Genomic DNA, 21,554 nt, shown 5'->3' on the forward strand with positions numbered 1-21,554 from the left:
CCCCTCCCCCTCAGACGGATTGTACCCTTAACATTCATTTTGCAATCCCCCTTCGGAAATCTGGTATCTTCCACATATACAGTTTGCCACGTGTTACTGTACGTGTGAAACATGTTTATTAACTACCACATGCCATGTACGAGAGATTGACACCGGATTTCAATCAAATGGTTTAATATGAATTCAATATAAACGTTGTATTCTTTGATACATGTATTTATTTAGCTTCAAATTCCAACGAGTGTCTCTGGTATGTCCAGTTCATTTATTCTTCAAAGAAATACATAGAAACGGTTTCTTTACGGTCGTTTTCACTGTACATAGCATAGGCATTTAAAAAAAATCAAAAAGCTCAATAATTAAGACTCATACTGACATCGATTAATGGATTTACATTTAATCACTGCCCATGGGATTTTAAATGAATTTGTTGTCCGATTGGGTATTTGCATTGACACCTCTCGAGTCACACGAAGATGGCTGTGCGGGAAGCCATTTCTCACCGGGTTTTTATAGTTTATGATGATCTTCTTATCATGATGACAGAATCCCATTTAAACATATTTTCAATCCTATATAATTGTCCTATTTTAAACTAAATGTGTAGCTTCTGTCTCATAACATATTCATCCTATGCTTTCAATTTCTTTTTACTCATCAGTTTGAGTTAATGATAAAAAGTGCATTTGAGCATCACAACGGGTTGAGTAAGATCTCAAGACATCACAAATTAATCATTTCGTCGAATTGAATGAAATCAATTGATTAAAAGTTGGTCTATTTAGGTATATTATGGATTAAATGTGTTGAATACTTCATAACACGCGCTGATAGGTCTTTCTCCTTCATGGTTGTAAACGCCAAATTAGAGATTTTTTTTTTTCGTTATGAAGGACTTTTGTTATCGCAAACACATTGAAAATAAATAGCAGATCAGAATACCCATGGCGTGCCGTTTATGCAGATACTTTGAATGACTAGCAAAATATGCTCTCGAAAAAATGTTGTCTGTAATTTTTAGGACTGTTTCGTGACAAAGTGGTGTATTTCTGGAGTACGTTGAAGAAGTGTTGGGAATTTTAAGATACTTCAGTCAAGGAACAAACATGGCGCTGACAATGTCCTATGACAGTCAGACCAAAAATCTGTTGAACCAGGCGTTACAACAGACGTCACACTTCAAACATAAGACGTTGTGGAAGGACGCTGTGACGGTCGCGAATCAAAACCAACATGTAGTCAGAATGAGGCTGATGGATAGGAGGCGGGAAAATGCCAAAATTAAAGCCAAGGTCAAAAGAGACATCCTTGGCAGACCCCAGTTGATAGCGTATTTAGGACTACCAGTACCTGTAAGTAGTATATATCTATAGTTTATATATCGTACATGAGCTGTACAGTGAATTCATCAGCATGATCTCATCAAACCGAAATTATTGATTGAGTCTTGTGTACCACGAAAATATTGTAGATGCATTGATAGGTGATTCTTAATCAAGACAGGTCAAAAATAGAAATAAGCAAGTATATCTTATTGAAAATAGACAAGATTTGTAATGATGTAATTTAAACAATCCACAACGCAAACATTGTCCACAATCTAAGCTTCTTCTTATCGTTTTTAGTGTAAAATTTCCTCCATATATTGCAAAGATCAAAAAACTTTTCATAGCTTTATCCAAATTAACAATAGAAATGATTTCCCCCCAAGTTACCAAAATGCACGAAAATTCCTGTTTCCTGCACATTTCCCACTCAAATTAAATAGATAAGAATTTCGATCTCGTCTCCACTGCATAAGTCATTTGAGGTTAGATGCAGGTATATTTGATTGAATATAAACGTGGCATGAGCTTCGTGCTATGTAATCGGCTTGGATTTGGGTGTCAATCAGTTCAGGTGCTTTTCAGAACTCCCACAAAACATTCTACCCCCAGACAAATTAATAGATGCAAGACACCACGGTTTAATAAAGTTGTATGTCTATGAACGCCTAAGCGGAGTTATTTAATGAATATCAGCATCAATGGAATTAGTTGCCAATAAATCTATAATTATGCATCAAACTTGATATTTGCTTTAAGAATCGTGAACGACCACAAGGACTGAAGGGCTTTGATTTTGATAACTGTTGAGGAAGTGTTTGTGAAGTCTATTGTAACCCATTTTTTCTGTATACAAACAAATTGTTGCATGTTTACAATAAGATAGCAAAACTCCTTTCTTCTCATTTGAATGTATTTGTGTTACTGTTGAAACTATTGATGGCCATACATCAGGTTGGGTATTTAAAAATTGTGTACAGTATATCATTACTTTTGTATGTCACAGACCTGTCCTTTTTTCTCGAGTTTTTGAGATTTGACAAAAAGATTCATAGAGTAACACTCACATGCAAATATCACAGTAGAAAAGAGAGAAATTAACCCAAGGTAGTTCAAAATAATGTTCAACGTAACCTGTCAATATTTTTCTCGCTTCGGAAGTGCTGACGGATCATTTGGAACTGCGATCAAATTTGAGGAAAATAAATTAAATCAACAAGGAATCGGTGGAATCGATTAAAAACCAGCCTGAATGGGCGAGTTATCTTTTGTACCCCGTTGTGACGTGTAATTGTTCTAACAGATATTCAGCAAGCAATCAGTATCTTTTAATCTTCAATAATGCACAACAAAGACACTGGCAACAGTCTTGGATGGACTTTAATTAAGACAATCCACTGTGTCGAGACCCGTTGTCAAGACCTAAACAATCGCATCTCTCCTTTTTAAAGTTTTCAAATCGGATTCGAAAATAATTCACAAGGATTAACTTGATATTATGAACATTAAGGAGAGCCGTGAATAAGCTGTGTCTTGATTTTTCGTGTCTGAATTCTATTATGAGTGATTGTGAAGATGAGGAGGGTTACAAATCCCCCCAACCACCTCCATTCAAACGGGCGCCCAGTTTTGAGGTTGTTATTGACCCTATAGACGAGCCCTGGGAGTGGCCGGCCAAACCAGAGAACACCGAGGCCACCAGCGATGATAGTGACGATGATATTTTTGGAAGAGGGAGTGCGGCATCAAACGAGGAGGTGGGGTGCTTTCGCTTTTGAATAGAGAAGCAATGAACGTCTTTTACCTTTATTTTTGGACATGATATGTTATCTTCAAAATATGTCGTGGATTTGGGAGGATACACATGGGAGGACACTTGGTTTTCGTTATTAAATTTTCGTCTGTTTGATGCAATGTACGAGTATTACTGAATGTGACAGAGCGCTTGATATCAAATGGACATGTTTTGTTACCTTGTAGTAAAGTGTCGGTTTAAGATAACTTATAAATTGTCGGTTGTTAGGTTCTGTGTTATTTGGAATTGTTCAACTTGCATGCGTTTAGTGTTATATAAGTGTAGCTGTGAAATATTAGTACTTTTGTGTGTACTTGTTAAAGATGCCCTAAGGATTTAATCAATAATAAGATTAGAATAAGACATTATATTTGACTTGACCTATATTGCCATAAATACTATATGAAAGGGCATTAATAAAAATTAAGGACAGTAGCGAGAATGCTTCGGATCTGAGTGAAGATAATTCAGTAACGGGAAAATTGTAGAGATATGAACGTTATTAGAGATATATTTATATCATATTATGTGATTTCTTTTCTTTTCTTTAGCCATATATAAAGTTTCGAAGAATGGCGAGAGCCGTGAAAATGTTGATTGGTGTATGCCACGTGTGTCGGAGGTGAGCACATTTTTAAAAAATCTAAGATGAACAAAACTACTTTGACCAAATATATCTTTGTAACCTTTTCGATAATCGTCTTATCCTCAGTTTGTTGGTGAATTCTGTGTCAAAAGAAAACTGGTTCGCGTTGTTGGATAATTTGGTTGCCGCCACAACACTGCAACAATCACAAAAGAAAGGAAGGGCGTTTGTTGCGCTGGTTACTACCGAAAAACACAAGATGGAACAGCTGACTTTTGACATAAACGATTATAAGCAACAGAGACATACAAAGGTAACGGCTAGCAGTACACTGCTTCTTTTACCTGCAGCGCAATGAATTTTAATTGTTATTCTATCCTAATTATTAGTTGGTAATAATTCAAGATAATGTTTTACGACCGTGGATATGCTATGCATAGTGGTTTAATGACAAAATTATTATTCAACTTAAAGTTGCAATGTGCTACACATGGACGATTGCCCCGTACTTAACTACAGCTCCTTGTTGAAAACGAAACCTCAAAAGTAAACAACAATGAGTTAACAGTGAAGAGAAGAGATACATAAATTTCAAATCATTGTCTATACAAAGAGAGGGGGTAAAAATAGTTTTGATATCTTAAATGAAAATCGAAAAAGGAGGAGATTTAGATGAGATACAAATATCTTAAATGAAAATATAAAACAGAGATACGATGCAGATATTCTAATTGAAAATCTAGAGAGAAAAAGAGAGAGGGAATATAGATATTTGAAATGACTATCTATACAAATAGATGTGGTACAGCTATCTTCTAACAAAGGGATGAGGTACAGATAGTTTAGATGAATATCTAAAGAAACAGATAAGATAAAGGTATTCTAGATGAATGTTGAAACAACGATATGAGATACAGATATTTTAAACAAATATCTAAACAAAGATGTGAGATGCACATATTTTAACTGAATGTCTAAACAAAAAGATAAGATACATATATTTTGAATGAATGTCTTTGAAAACAAATGAGATAAAATATTTTAAATAAATGTCTATACAAATAACAGATCAATACGATGCTTTAACTATCCGAGAAGTTCAAAATTCACTGAGCCTGGAAGTAGCTAATGCATCGCCAATACATATTTTCTTCTACATGCAGAAGTGTAAGACCAAGTCAACAGTTATTAAAAACATGAGCTTTTGTTTTCATTGGACAACCAAAAGACAAAAAAAAAAAAAAAAAATAATTTAAGCAGTTGTTTCAATATGGGAATTTCCAACTTATATTCGATCCTATGTTGGAAAACATAGAAAATCATATTCACTCTGAAGGCATGTAAATGAAAGGTGAAGATAACCAACAGTAATCAATCTCATGGAATACGAAATAGAGAGCTAGGTTAACACGGACCCTGGATATATCAGAGGTGGGATCAGGTGTCTGGGGGGAGTAAGCATTCCTGTTGACTGGTCACAACCGCCATCAGCCCTATAAACGGTTTACTTAGGTAAACGGAGTAATCCGTACTCAAAATCAGTGTGCCAAGAATGACCTAACACTCGGGAAGAAGTACGTCATCCAGTATTTCATCCAGTGATAGGTTATATTGGCAAATTACATCATTATAACGACCATAAATTTCGCAAAATGCTTACTTTAAACGAGACTGTTAAAACCCCTGTGATATCAATATAAATTGTGTTTCTTTGTTAGCTGACCTGTTTTTATATTCCTATGAAGCAGAATGTATTTAAAAAACTTCTACGTGAGAAGAACAAATCTCTGGCTGTGGCCTTCATTTAGATGCAAGGTGAAGATAACGAACAGTGATCAATCTCATAACTCCTACAAGCAATACAAAATAGATAGTTGGGCAAACACGGACCCCTGGGCACACCAGAGGTGGGATCAGGTGCCTAGGAGGAGTAAGCATCCCCTGTTGACCGGTCACACCCGCCGTGAGCCCCATATCCTTATCAGGTAAACAGAGTTATCCGCAGTCAAAATCAGTGTGCCAAGAACGGCTTAACAATCGGTATGAAACACGTCAGACAGCATTTGACCCAACGCGAGGTTGTATTGACGAAATAGATTGTGATAACGACCATAGAATTTGCGAAATGCTGACTTCAATCGAGACTGTTGAAATCCCTGTACCATCAACTTGTTTGTCAGTAGCTTACCTCGATTTAAAAACTGACTATACCCAGAACAAGCTCTTGCATATCGAATCAGTTGAGATATATAAACACCATATGCAAGTGATAATGGGATATTGCTATATAAATATGGGAAATTGACGGTGGAGATGCTGAAATCATCCCGTTTGTCATAAAGTTAAGTTATTAGTTTGCCGTTAATACTTTTTTCAATAAGATATCTTAAGTACGAAGCAGATGTGTAGGACTCGAAGGTGTGTTTTATTTCGAGTTCACAGGGATATATCGAATCGACATATGAATGAAATTGATTATTGTTAATAGATAATACATCGTCGATATATCTAAATGTTGAGTTGAAGGCCACAGCAAGATATTTTTTCTTCCTTTGTAGAAGCTTTTGAAAAAAAACTCTGCTTCATAAGAATATAAAATCTCAGTCAGAAAGCTCAGACTTCGAATTCTTCAGTCATATAATGATATGGATAAACACAAGATATGAAATACATATATGCATAACAAATGCATAAACATAAATTGTAATAAGAAATGAGATAATTATTTTGGAGAAAAGTTTATACAGAGATCACATTCTATTTTTTGTACACAAAGATATGAAAAGTTGTTTTCATCTTTCGTAAGAATTGGTATTTCTCATCAAAACCTGTACTAAATAGAGTTCATCTGTTTGAGTACTAGAATATATTGGTAGAATATTGAGTAGAAAACAATAACATTTGAAATAAGGTTGAAAAGGAATATTTCAAAGCAGATTGTTATTTGTATTTACTTATCTTTTTATGAGCACTAAATTGACTGTTGTAAGACTGAACAACGTTGTGTGTTGTATTAGGATTTGTTCACGGAGGAAATTCGGGAGATCATGCGCCAGAGACCGGGGACGAGGGACAATGAACAGATCATGGAGGTATGTAGTGTAGTGTTAGTTATACAGAATAAGCAGATTAATGAAGGCAATCTATAAAGAAGAAACATCATATCTAAGCGAAAAGAAATTATAACAAGGATATAATAAAGAATATGTCCAAAGAACGAATAAAGTGGAAAAAAGTTTTGTCTGCATACCTTCAGGTTAAGACAAACTTTGTTTTCAAGTCAATTGATTGGAAAAATACTCACCAAACAAATCAGTATTGTATATATTCAACACCTCTGTTGCAATACATATTGTGTAAAGATTCGCCAGCATGACGTCTTTTTCTTCAGGTGGTGAGGGTCATGAAGGGCATGTCCAAGCAGTTCTGCGAGTACTCTTTGATAGTCCAGAAAAAGATATGCCAGTACTCTTTCTACGACAAGTAGGTAGTACTTCTAGGTACCTCCCGATAGCAGTACCATACAATTGATTTATCTCTACCTCTAACAGCTAAATACAACTATTGCATTTACGTATTCATGTTGTGGTTGTTTGTAACGTCATTGTATGGTATATTTCGAACAAAGGCCCTTGACATTATAAACATATATAATTTAAAAAATGTCTTTCTGTAAACCCCCGTTGTAAGAGTAGGTCCTCACATCGTCGCAAGTCACGCCTATTGTCTCCGTTTACAATACGTCAAATGTCGTGGTAGTATGATTAAAGAAATCCTGAACTTCATAAATATTTATGTTCATTAGTCAACCAATCGGTGAGCTTCCATGATTTTGATAGGTGGAAAGAAAATCATTCGGAGGTCATTGCGTGCTCGTAGCAGAATAATCCGAAGATTGCCGATTGAGAACAAACTAGACACTTTTCAGCTGTTGTAACTAATGGACACTTCTTTGTTGACGTCACCGGTGTAATAAATTTACCATATAACCACTTAGGCGTAACCACGCCGCTTTCTTTAGATAATTGTCCGATCAGCTCTTATCTTTCAGATTTCAACACATTCACTTTACCCCGAATTTCCTCATCAAGTTTGAGAATACGATTAAGCTTATTAACACAGAATTTACAAGCGTAGCCACTGATGTTAATGCGAATTTCATTCAATAAATACTTATAAACTTTACTTGCTTCTGTATAAACAGGGATATGTAGCCTTTTTTGTCCGTTATTACTTGTAAACAAATACTGCACGTTTTAGTTGTGGGCGCAGCCATTAAAATATCGGAAATATGTTATTGTGACTGTGATTGGTCAACAAAATTACTGCGTCATTTCATAATATGTAAAACTTATACGGTACCAATTTTGATGCACCAGATGCGCATTTCGACAAATAATGTCTCTTCAGTGATGCTCAACCGAAATGTTTGAAATCCGAAATAACTATGAAGTTTTAGAGCTAAATATAGCCAAAACCAGCGTGCCAAATATTCATGAAAATCGAAGGATTCACTGATCATGCAGCCACGGTATTAGGTAGGGTAGGTACTATCGGACTAACCGTGGCTAGCGACGATGAGGTCTTCAGTACCCCTTGCTTGTCGTAAGAGGCGACTGAATGGTGTGGTCCTTCGGATGAGACCGCAAAAACCGAAGCCCCGTGCCACAGCAGGTATGGCACGATAAAAATCTTCCCTGCTCAAATTCCGTAAGCGCCGAGTACAGGCCTAAATTTTGCTGCCCTTCACCGGCAATGGTGACGTCTCCACATGAGTGAAAAATTCTGGAGAGGGCGTTAACCAAAACACAATCAATCAATGGATCAATATTTCTTTTTTAAATAATCATATATATATATACATATATATGTGTGTGTGTGTGTGTGTGTGTGTGTTTAAAACGTCGAGAGCCTGTGATTTGAAGTATTTCTGTTCAGAATAGAATGTATTCATGTTATCATTCAGACAATGAAAACAAAGTATCGCATCTCAAAACGTCTGATGAATGCGAGAAGAATCTTTCCATAAAGGAACTGATTCACGATGTTCCCCATAATTTTGTTTTCCACTTTTAATGATCAAAATATACAAAATCGAATGTGATCAAAAGGTTTCACAAAATATTATGGCTATACATTATGACTGAAGTTCATTATAGAGAGTTTATTATTTGTTGTGTAAACAAAGATTGAGGTATATTATTGTTTACAAAGTTTTCAATATGTATGGTTATCGATCCAAGTTTATGTACAAAATTAGGATCCTTTAAATTACAAAATTAACAGTTCACTAGTTTGTCTCTAAACGTAATCAAGGCTCAAGTGAATGGGTTATGCTGTTTAATATATAATATGAAATAGATTCCTTACTTACACTTCTTATCTAATGTACCTGTATGTAATAATACTTAATACATATCATTACTTGCCAGGTACCGGCACAACCGCGTGATAATCCGGCGTGGACTTCCGCCGGATGGAATCTATTTCGTCATCAGTGGTACATGTAAGTATGAAGTGCATCGCCATTGATATCATATCGAGGTCTAAATTTTGTGATTGATGAATTTAAAAATACGAGTAAATTCCTTTTCATTATCCAATACAGTTTTTCGCATTTGAACAGATCTTCATACTTTTTTTTTCAATATGTTAAAAAAAATGAACTAAGTGTTAATTACTGGGTAAAAACGTAGATTTTATTTAAGGTTAGGAATAGATTCATTCTCAAAACATTTTTTGGTGTCCATTCTCATAAATCTAGAATATATATTGGAACCCAGGGGTACAAAATTTTGAAGAGCAATTATTCGTGAAATGGATCCCAGTCTCACGGCGGAATTCCCTATTTTATCAATTGCAGTCTTTGATTTTTTACTTTTAACCCTGCTCAAATATAAAGTGTTGGTTCCCTTACGTGTGTAAAGTATGTATGTTTACTTTAAACGCTTTGACTGAAAAGGGGTATATTGTATGATGGCACAAAACAACTGCGAGCTGGCTCCACTTACCACACCGCAAGATAAAGACGGGTATTTAAATCCGATATTTAATCACACACAATTAATCACAATGAAGATTTGGTCTTCAGAAATAATAGTGTATGCGTGATAATAGCCAGAATATTATTCTTATTTACTTTAACAACACAATGAATTGAATCAAAATTCTTAATTTCCGACGTGCTCTGGTCGCTAATGAAAACTTCATTATATCTCGCTTACTGTCATATTTACATACAATTATTTATCCCACAGTCACTAAAATAATTAAAGGAAACGGAATATTTCACAGATAAGATTTTCATTGGTAAAAATTGATTTCTGGTCTTTTTTGAAATACACAGTAGTAATTGTTTTGCCATATTTTGAACATTTACTCCACGACCAGCGACTATAAAAACCACGCCACCATCCAGACGCTCGTGTTTGATGTAAATCAAAACTTTTTCTATTTTTGATAATTGAACCGTGAATTAGAAACCAGGCAGAAAACAAAGGTTTCCTTTATGACAATGTCTAACTGTGCAGTCTGGGGGCAATAATATTGATAGTATTCATTCGTATACTTTTTCATGAGAACATTGTGACAGACTCTGTTTTTCCAATTCTGCGATGGCAGTAATGAAGTTTAATGAAGTTATTGTGATTTTTACCAGTGATTTCTAAACCAGACAACAAAAGGAACCCAGACGAACTCCACGCCGGAGAAAAGTTTGGGGTGAGTTGAGAATCTCCGGGAAATATGCTGTTTATCAAACTTCTGAAATCTTTTTGAAATGTTTATTTGCCAAAAAGTTCATCATAGACAATTGATAATACCCGTCAGATAGTGTCACTACATGTAGTTCTACAAGAACGTCATGAAGGTTTGATTGCCAATATTTTATCATCGCCATAATGCCTTTGTCAGAGATGGGATTATTTTTCAATCAGAAGCTTACAAACAGACAACAAAAACTTTGAACTAACAAAGCAATCGTGTTTTAACAGTCTGTGTCTTTTAATTCCCTGTCATTCAAGATTCTCATCGCGTACTGCAATAGTTACGATTCCAGAGATCAATTCTCTGCCAGCTTGTAGTGAAAGACGTTTCTGATAGGATAAGATTGTGTCGTTACAGGAGGAGGACCTGGTGTGCGGCTGCGGAAGACGAGCCACGGTGATCACCAGACACGAGGTCGAGCTGCTTTTCCTTCACAGATTTGTAAGTACTAATGTCTTCTTAATTCTGTTTGATAATCAACCGGTGTGAGAGTAAATTTAAAAATCTTTTTAAATTTCGATTCATAATCAACATAAATATGAGCAGCTCTAATTACACTGTACTTAAAAATTCCTAGTCGTACAATCAACCGTTTGTGAGTGCATGAGGTTCTTATGTTGTCTACTCACAACCGAAGTTTTTGTAAGTGCTGTCTTGTAATCAACCAGTCTATAGGTAGTTCAAGTTCTAACGTTTTCTTATGTTGCTTTTATATTAGCAGATCTAATATATTATAAATTGTGCATCATATCGACCGATTTATGGGTAGTTATGATGTCTTCTAAATTTTTCATGATGTCAACAAATTTATGAGTAGTTCTATTGTCCCCTTTTCCATGAAATCAATCGATTTGTGAGTACCTTTAACGTCTTCTACATTTTGCATGATATCAGCCGATTTGTAAGTAGTTCTAATGTCTTCTAAATTCTGTATGATATCAGTATTATTTGTGAGTACTTTTTGCGCTTTCTGAATTTCTTTGCGATATCAACCAACCTGTGCATGAGTACCAATGCCTCAGATTCCACCTCGTGATTTCTGAATAGTACTTACTGATGTTAAATTCTATAATTAACCGATTTGTGAATAGTCTCAGAATCATTTAAATTTCTGGTCGTAATCAACAGATTTTATAGGTAACTTCAATCTAACAGACATCCATCTGAACTCAATTCCAGATGTAGAAGAAAGATATCACGAAAACAGGCTGATCAAGTTGCAAAATTTCTTCAAAGTTTGCTATCAAAGTCAACTACGACTGATAATTATAAGGAACCTTTTCTACACTGCAGTAAGCCAATTGAAAAATGGTGTCTGTAATTGGATTTGATAATGCAAGCATTTCTTGTGACATGTATTTTCCATTATCCCAAGTTATCGACCTTATTCTTACAAGTGTCTTATCAAATCAAAGGGGCCAAAGTCGCACTGCATATAGAACGCCCTTACTGGAATCCGTTTGAATTAAAGTTAATAGTCTACAATAAGTACACTGTAAATGTACAGTCGTATTCATACTTTGAAGTCTCCAATTGATTTGACTTGGTGCGATTTCAAATGGCCAGATTTAATCCAAAACGAGCAATAAAAAAAAAAACTAAAGTAGGTGGGTCGATATGGCGACCAAATAATCCTAGTTAGTGTCTGTTTATATACAATTCTTATCTGGCCAAAACACATATTCAAGATACCCAAGAATTTTTTTCATAACACCAGACGAATAGTTCAATCTGCATTCAACTGATTACAAATAATTGGGTAAAAATCAAATATACCCTTTACAAGTAGTGTAATCGCTACAGAGTCACTTCAGAAAATTGCAGTGGTTGACATGTTATTGTTAAGCAGGTATCGCTGATAAGGACGTGTGCCGATTTTTTCTTGATAAGTTCCATAAGCCTTGGTTTAAATACACGTTCTTTCTTCTATTAATTGACAAATGCATTTCATTTTGCATATTAATTGAAAACATGGTGCAGGACCTGTGCAGTAGAACCCGTGTTTGAAGTGCGAATTTCCGTTACATTTTTACAGGATTATATGGATATATTCGATATGTCTGCGGATTCGAACGACCCAAAGAATCTCAACATTTGCCGGTAAGTTGATATGTATTTCTAAAAGAGAGAAAAGGAAATATGTCACTATTAACACCGAGAATAAAACAGTGAAGATAATCTACAGTGATAAATCTCGTAAATCATATAAAGAATATAACATAGAGAGTAGGCAAACACGGACCCCTAAAAACACCAGAGTAGGATCAGGTGCCCAAAAGGAATAAGCATCCCGTGTTGACCGGTTACACCCACCGCGAGCTTTATATCTTGATCAGGTGAATGCAGAAATTTGAGGTCAAATCAGTTTGTAGAAAATTACATAACAATAGTATGAAAAAGTCAAGATAGCAGGTTGCATTTTTAATTAGATCATTATAACGACACATCATTTACAAATTCTGACTTTAAACGAGACTGTTGAAATCCCTTTAGCATCAATCTATTTGTCAGTAGCCTGCCTCGGTTTGAAAATTGATCATACGCAGAACATGCTCACGTACTGAATCTGTTGAGAGACATAAATACCGTATGCAGATGATTTGGAATATTGCTACTCAAATATGGGAAGTTGACGATAGAGAAGCTGTAGCCATTTCCTTTGTGATGTAATCGAGTAGTAAGTTTGCTGTTAATGTCTATGTTCAACAAAATATCCAAATACGAAGCAGATGTGTAAGACTGTGGGTGTATTTTATTTCGAGATCACTGGGATATATCGAATGGACATAAGAATGACAGTGAATATTGTTAATAGTTAGTTCAATGTATCTTAATGTCGAGTTGAAGGACACAACAAGATTTTTTTTCTTATGTCAAAGCTTTTGAATAAAATCTACCTCATAAAAATACAGAAATAAAGTCAGCTAATTTTTAGAAAAGCACAATTCGTGACCATGAAAATTCCAACAGACTCTCGGAGAACCTGGTCACCAAAGACTACGTAGATATTTTCACTGTCTTCTTTTTGATATCAACTTTAGCCTGTTTATGCGTAAAATCAGAGTGGTATTTAACAAAGTAATGTTTTGAATGACAGACTGATCACAAGATATGAATTTTCTCGAATTAAATTTCTATTGAAGAAGCAGCTGCCTATGATGGCAATCGCAACAATGTTGCAAGTGATATGGAAACTTTTCTGTGCGCTTGTGTCCATGGGCGCACGGAACAACATTGTAGACGTCATGTACATGTGTAGATAGTACAATTTCAAATACCAGCGTCATTATTGTTACAGAGTACGAAAGATGGGGAGATACATTCTGGATTTAAAGTTCATATGTTAAGATTATACTCGAAAAATGATGTTCATTTGCTATTAACAGTTTCCTATATATTTCATTAACAGTAGAGATGTGGTGCTCCGTCATTTTCCGTTGGAGAAATTGGAGGAAAACCCAGGAACATGGAGTACTTTGAAATACAGGTAAAGAAAGGAAAACAATTCAAACAAACTATAATACAAAAATCATGTTAATTAGTTATGTTAAAAGAAGACCTCAAAAATAAAAACAGTGATTCAGATAAACAGTATAACATTTTGATGGGATCAAAAGTGCATTTTTATATTTGGATGTTGTTCCATAGGTACGGTCGTCTGATAGTGAAAGACAGCAATGAAATGGAGTGGATTTACGTCATCTTGTCTGTAAGTGACGTCACATTTGATGATCAGTTCGTTCATTTCAAGAGTTGATTAATAATTCCTACTTTGTATGTTTCTATAGATAAAAAATAAAGCTAAACTGAGCTTTTTGTGATAAGAAAAGCCCCATCCTCAATTTTACTTACATTTCAGGGTGAAGCACGTGTCATTGCGCGGCTAAAACCGGACACCATTGATGTTAAAGCCAGACGACAACAAATTCAGAAAACAATAGAACATGATTCACCATTCTACAAGAAAAAGAAAATCCTCAACTTTGTATCAGATAGAGCACATGGTATGTGTTTTCATTCTAATAAGCAGTTTACAATACAGGTCCTGTAATATAATACATTGAAATGTTGCTGGTACATGTTAGGGTTATTGTTTTAAATGTTGCTGCACGAGGTGTGATGTTTCTGGTAGTTAAAGAGGATAGCTAAATGTCAAGATGGCGACCATTATTTTTACCGTATATGATAACACGTAATGTATTTTGGGTTTGTTTATCAATATCAGGGGAAAGCAATATGCAATATAGTACATGTGCATAGGGATCGAACACAAGTTCTAAAATCCCGCAATTTTCAAACGACTCTTACAGAGAAACAACATACCAGAGAAAACTGATATGGATGAACAGTGGATGATATGAACAATTTTGTTTGTTTGTTGTTGTTGTTGTTTTTAATTGAACACTTTCAAATTTTACCTTATTAGTGATAAATTGCAGTTTTGATGCAAAAAAACCTCAAACCAAACCAAACAAAAAAACCTGAAAAGAATTAAGACACCTGCTGTTCTCGGACCCATGATCACTGGCAGTCGGACATTAAGCCACTGAGCTATTCAGCTAGCTAGCAATACAACTTGCATTTCGATAGAATCATTCCTCTTTATCAAAATATCAATTGCATACCGCGATTTGGAATTCTATGTTCAGTGTGTTTACAATCCATCTTCGAAGTTGAGCATCTGTTGCACTGCGTCACTTCTGTTCCCGCAATAGGAATCAGAAGGTCTGCAGGATATTTATTCATGAAATCTAAAAATTTGAATTATTCATCTTATTCCTTAATAAATTTCAATATTATTGATAGGCTACTTGTAAATCCTTTACTATTTTAAAATCGTCGTTAGTTTCATTCATGGTTAGCACATTATATATAATATGAAGGACGTTTTGCCACATACATGTGTTTGTAATTACAACATCGCTAAGTTAATTTCAAAATTTCTGTCATTACTCATATTTCATCATGATTGATTTTTATAGTGAAATCAAAGTACAGTCCTGCAAGCTACTATCCTGGAGCTCGGAGAGATTTAATGTCGGCGCCCCCCGCGCCGGGACACAGGCAGTGCCTCGATGACATAGCGTACAAAAGTATACCAGACTCTCCGAACGCCGTTACGTCAATAAAGGGCTTTCTCCGATCCAAGTCAGAAATATTAGAAACCAAAACGCAGAAACTACCTAAAATAGAAATTAAAGACAGTGAAGAAGTGGAAGCAAAAGAAAATGAGGAAAATAATGAAAACATAAGACCCACCTCAGCCATGGCTGTGGAATCGCAACAATTAACTTTTACAGAAATAACTGCTAACAAAACGTCGTTTTACCAGAAAACTGGTCGAAATTTCCCTGGGAGTAATAAAGTAAGGCCAAAGTCTGAGAACCTGCATGTGAAGAGAAATAAACGTTTAACACACGAACAAATGATTGAACGTCTACAAATGGCGGAACGCAAACGGCTAAAAGAAAAGTTCATGAACGCGCCCAATATCAAACCACAACGTGTCGTCATCACCCATGAGAAAGAGACGGCCGAACTCCCCTCATTTGTACAGGTGGAAACGCTGCATCCGGGCCAAACCTTTGTAAGTTACTCAGAATTGAACGTTTTCATACTACATGTACATCTGAAATCAAGTGAGCCGATCCGAGGTATAGGCTAGTCATGTTTATATTTAAAAAGAGTTTACAGTCGATAGTTTGATATAGGTGCATGATTCCCGCTATCATATTTTCTTACTACGTCCAAATATCACATTTCAACACATTAGCCCTGTATGGTTTTTTAATCGAATAGGTGGCGGGAAAGTGCCGCCTTGGTCTTTAAGAGAACCGGGTTGTTTTCCTTTCACTTTTTTGTTTGTTTTATGTCCCTTTGAGATTTTTTAGCTGAGATTGAGAGTTCACCATCTGTTAGTGAAGTGCCACAAATTTAGTCCTATGCTTAGCGCTCAGGGCCGTGACATTACTCGAAAATGCTGCGTGCAAGAACAGTGCGAGCAACTTAGAAATTAAGTCAAAGATTTTGAGAAAGGAAAAGTTTGTGGATAATTATTGCCATTTCATTGGTTTGTTTCCAGTATGCTATTGTTCCACATCACTCACTACCAAACTTTTTAAAAAGAAATTCTGATTTTGAAATGAAAGACACCTTACCGGAACACGTACTTTGATCCGCTCCACAATAGAAATTTCATCGAAATATTGATATTCATAAGTCAATCATCGAAATCTAAAGGTTTCTAAGTGGATATTTACTGAGAACATGTTAAATGTTGTTAAGCAAATGTTAATGATTACTATAGAAGATAATGGGAAACGCCCATATGTATATTGTTTTAACTCAAAATTTCTAGACACGTTCTTCAATTTTAATTGAGATTTCGGTCATATTTCATCTTAACACCAAGCCATGCTCCTTCAAATGGAAGGGTAAATAAGATTTTTTCCAGACTAAAATTGTTGTACACTATATAGTGTATCAGGAGATTACGTTAGAATCGGTTGCATGACGCAAATGGACTATTTACTAATTATTTACGGTAGTAATTACAAAATGTTTATGATAATTTTTTTTTATGACTAAGTAAAACAATACGTCATTATTTACGCAAAACAAGATATATTTACCTGAATACATCAATAGTTGACATGGGAACATGCTCCGGATAATAACCGGAAAAGTTGATTATCATTAATTAAATCAAGCGCAAAGGACAATTTTAAAGTCGTAATGTTAAGGGTTTGATGTTTCAAGACGAACGGAAAATCCATATATCTCCATGCAGTTTACCGTGGTGATAAATCGACGTATTCGTGTAGATCTATAGTAGTAGGCGACCAATGGGTGTAATACAATAGTCAGCATTGGACGAAAGTGAATTACGAGATTAATTAAGTTACCTGGCAAATCAATGTAAGTGAATTAGTATTCTGAATCGTGTTTGCTAAATCATTATATTCATGTACGTGTAGGTCTTTATAGGTGTTCCCACGTATTGGTGGTTAAGCTATGATATCTTCCGGGTTCAGTATACCTTCACTCGGCGTGGAGTACTTCATATGAGTACAAGTTTACGCGGAGTGTAACACTATATGTACTGAATGAGGTTGACTGAATATGAGGTACTATACATCAAAACAAATACCTTGAAGGTTCTGTGTAGACTTTTTGGGGTTAAAACGTTTCTTGTCACCATGCACAGGAAACTCGTGTAACACACAATAAGCCTGCTCATAAACGAATCCAGATTTTTCACGGGAGAGGGGAGAGTCCATCCCTTGTAATTTCTCGAGGAGAGGGTCAAAACTATACTAGTGGTCTAACATATAGAATTTTACAACGGAATGCATAATAATAAAGATATATATATATTTTTTTACCAATGACAAGAATCCCTCTTTTGGATCCGCGCTTGTCTCTTTTCGAATTATTTTTCACTCCAAGATTTCGCATTACATGCTTTTTACATGATTACATTAGTAGGGGTATAACAAAAGATAGATACATCATAGTCGTACGTTAAAACAATTAACATAATCACTGATTGGTTACATTACAGGGGCTGCGATCTTGCCTTGAATCCTTTGAGAGAGGACCTTCAGTCAGTCTGGTGAGTAATAACACGAGGAAACTAGCGTACAGTGAAGGAGACAGTCCTGCTGAATACGTCAGAGAATTTGAATATACATGTATCTAAATAAATGTTGGATTTGTGCTAATTGTAGGTCAGCGGAGACTGTGAAGTATTGGCGCTCAACAAGAAGTTCTTTTTACGTCATTGTGATGACGCTATGTTCAGTCTCATCAGACTAAAGGTTAGTAAGGCTGGCCCAATGGTGTCTCGATCTCCCCTCTTGGTCTGCCGTGTTCATTTTCTATTTTAGTTTTAACTATATATGTTCATTTAGCTGTTAGAGTCCCATCTCTACTTCATAAGAGAGACCTCCGTATTGTTTTTGTCATTTTTCTTTTTCTACTCCTTCCAAATTTTGTCCGGATCCTGGGACCATAACACGTTGACGAGCTCATTTTTGATTTAAGTCTCACTTTATAAAGGAAGCATTGAGTGACCAAAATTAAACTTAGAGCAAAGATGATCTGTCGAAGTTTTACGTTGAGCCTGGACTTTTAATTACAAACCTTACACAATTTGACTTCAAGCAAAAGTTCAGCATTGCAAGAGGTGCACGGCTCATAACTTGACCTTGAACTCTATCATAGGGTTCATAATCATACAGTCTTAAAAAAGCAATTGAATTAATGCGCACATAAAATCAATCATTGTTCTCATCAATTGAATTGATGCGCGCATTAATTAAGTCAATTATTGCGCGTAATAATTGAATTGATGCTCTATGAAAGCAATATTTATTGAATTAATGAATATGCGCGCATCAATTCAATTACTGCGCGCAATAATTGAATTAATGATATCTTCTAATAATTAAATATATATTCAATTGAGTTTTTGTTAATTTGGCGCTCCATGATAATATTGCGTGTGAAAGAATACAGTGTTCTGACCACCTAGTATAATGCTAAAAATTTGTTTTCATTTTCAGGCTAAACCTTTTCCACAACAGAGTGAATTAGTAGACCGGCTAGACATAACCCTACAGTGGGACGAATTTAAACAGCAGACACTGAGAGACTACCTCAGGCGGCGGGTTAGAAAACATTGATTATGGACGGATGTATTATCATAACGAGGCTGAAAATCGACGCAATATTTCCCATGATACAGCAACATATGCTGGATTTAGTGCTGTGAAAATTGTGTACATGTACTCTTACGCTTCATATCAGTATTAATGTTTATTACTATTAAAACATTTTTATGTTTGTTGATTTTTAAGCTTTATACGGTGCCACATAAAATCTACAATAGCGGATTACGGAGTTTGCAATCCCGTCCTCCTTTGGTTGAACATTCTTAACATATAGGGGTCATTTGGGGGTCTGCATTGCCCTTATTTGGGGCGGAAAAGATTCTATTTTGGTACACAACCCCCTCTTTGAAAATTCTAGATTCATCTCTGCTGCAAGGTTGAAATGGTTACACAATGTACAACTATCAATCTTCAGCTTGTTGTCCATCGTCGGAAACAGGAATCCTACGCGCGATAATAGGCATCGCTTCTTTTTCCACAAAAAGCACCACATGTGCAACGTCAACTTTTCATATTTATGTAGCAATATCCCATTATCACCTGCATATGGTGTTAATATCTCTCAACTGATTCGATACGCAAGAGCTTGTTCTGCGTATGATCAGTTTTTAAATCGAGGCAGGCTACTGACAAACAAGTTGATGGTGCAAGGGTTTCAACAGTCTCGTTTAAAGTCAGCATTTCGCAAATTCTATGATCGTTATAACGATCTAGTTTGCCAATACAACCTATCATTGGTTTAAATGATTCCTGACTTGTTTCATACCGATTGTTGATTGTTAGGCCGTTCTTGGCACACTGATTTTGACTACGGATAACTCATTTTCCTGATCAAGATATAGGGCTCACGGCGGGTGTGACCGGTCGATAGGGGATGTTTACTCCTCCTAGGCACCTGATCCCACCTCTGGTATATCCAGGGGTTCGTGTTTGACCAATTCCCTTTTTGTGCTGCTTATAGGAGAAGTGAGATTGATCACCGTTTGTATCTTCACCTTTCATGTAGACCATTTACAACTATGACGTAATTAGTAATGATTTATAAATTAATTACCACCATATGAATGAAAAGTCATTGTCAATTGACGTCAGGGACGAGATTCACGAGCAACCAACTTTTTAGAATTTAGGTTAATGAAAAACCAAAAGATTATTGACAATGTTAGACTGGCAAATACACTAATAGTCGTGATTAGAATACAACATTCACTCAATGTACAAGGGGTGTACAGAACTTCCATCATAAATCACTGACTTAACCTTGTGTATCGAATTGTGGGTACATGTATATTATCATACTGAAATATACGTATTAAACGTTTAAACCCTGTTTCCTCTTTACCACCAACCATTTTGATTTATGTGTACATGTAGGCAGATAGCGGAAAATGGGGGGGGGGGGGGGGTGGAATGGTCATCAAGATATTCGGAAACAGTTTTGTTCGTATTTTGAAATAGTAAGCATTAGAAAATATCATAAGAGAGACAGCAATATATCTGTTTTAGGTCACCTGGGTGACTCGGATTCCGCCGTGCATTAACAACTGAACATGTATAACTTCAGTTTGATAACTGCCTTTCCCATTTTTATACCCCCTGCAACAAAGCTGTGGGGGTATACTGGAATCGAGTAATGGTTTCCGGGCTCTAAAGCGTTATCCTTTCCATCTACAGTCAACATATCATACCTATGGATTACCTATGGGACGAAGATCTTTCCTATCGATTTCGGGGTCAAAGGTCAAGCGCACTGGACATGAAAGTAGTAGTAGTATAAGACAAGCGTCCTATATCTTATTAGCCTGTCCGCCTGCCATCCAAAGGGGTGTGTTACATATCCTTCAACAAAGGTCCCCCTTCAAAGCCAAGATCATAATAAAACGCACATTTGATTTCATCTCTTATCCATTTCTCCCTGGAGAAGAGACTACCCAAGGTTTTCTCAAGTCCTTTCTTTTTTACACCCAGGAAAGAGGTAGTTTATACCTATTAACAACACCCTTTCTTTTTTACACCCAGGAAAGAGGTAGTTTATACCTATTAACAACACCCTTTCTTTTTTACACCCAGGAAAGAGGTAATTTATACCTATTAACAACACCCTTTCTTTTTTACACCCAGGAAAGAGGTAATTTATACCTATTAACAACACCCTTTCTTTTTTACACCCAGGAAAGAGGTAATTTATACCTATTAACAACACCCTTTAGGAGATTGGGGTAAGCGGGGAATATTCTTAGTGAGCATTGCTCACAATACCTCTTGTTCAAATTGATATGGAGCATCTTTGGGACAAGTGGGATATCAATAGACATTTAGGGGCGGGGCAAAAACTGTCAAAAATTGATTTATATATCACCTTACAATATAGCAATACATATAACTGAATTCTTTCATCAATATAAGGA

The 21,554-nt window shown here is 35.8% G+C and overlaps 1 protein-coding gene across 2 annotated transcripts; it reads left to right on the forward strand.

Moving 5' to 3' along the window:
• Positions 1-877: 877 nt before the first annotated feature.
• LOC125679747 (uncharacterized) lies at positions 878-19,319 on the forward strand. Of its 2 annotated transcripts, none has more exons than XM_048919208.2 (16): positions 878-1,352; positions 3,672-3,742; positions 3,833-4,019; positions 6,724-6,798; positions 7,098-7,189; positions 9,139-9,212; positions 10,365-10,426; positions 10,829-10,912; positions 12,507-12,571; positions 13,881-13,958; positions 14,120-14,180; positions 14,331-14,475; positions 15,454-16,058; positions 18,036-18,086; positions 18,202-18,291; positions 19,039-19,319. In XM_048919208.2, the coding sequence occupies exons 1-16, from the start codon at positions 1,107-1,109 to the stop codon at positions 19,156-19,158; spliced, it is 2,106 nt and encodes a 701-aa protein (XP_048775165.1). In that variant the 5' UTR covers positions 878-1,106; the 3' UTR covers positions 19,159-19,319. The 2 variants fall into 2 exon arrangements, with proteins under 2 accessions (XP_048775165.1, XP_048775166.1); XM_048919209.2 differs by having other exon boundaries at positions 936-3,082.
• Positions 19,320-21,554: the final 2,235 nt, after the last annotated feature.

This window comes from Ostrea edulis, chromosome 2 (genome assembly GCF_947568905.1).
Source record: "Ostrea edulis chromosome 2, xbOstEdul1.1, whole genome shotgun sequence".
Lineage (NCBI taxonomy): Eukaryota > Metazoa > Mollusca > Bivalvia > Ostreida > Ostreidae > Ostrea > Ostrea edulis.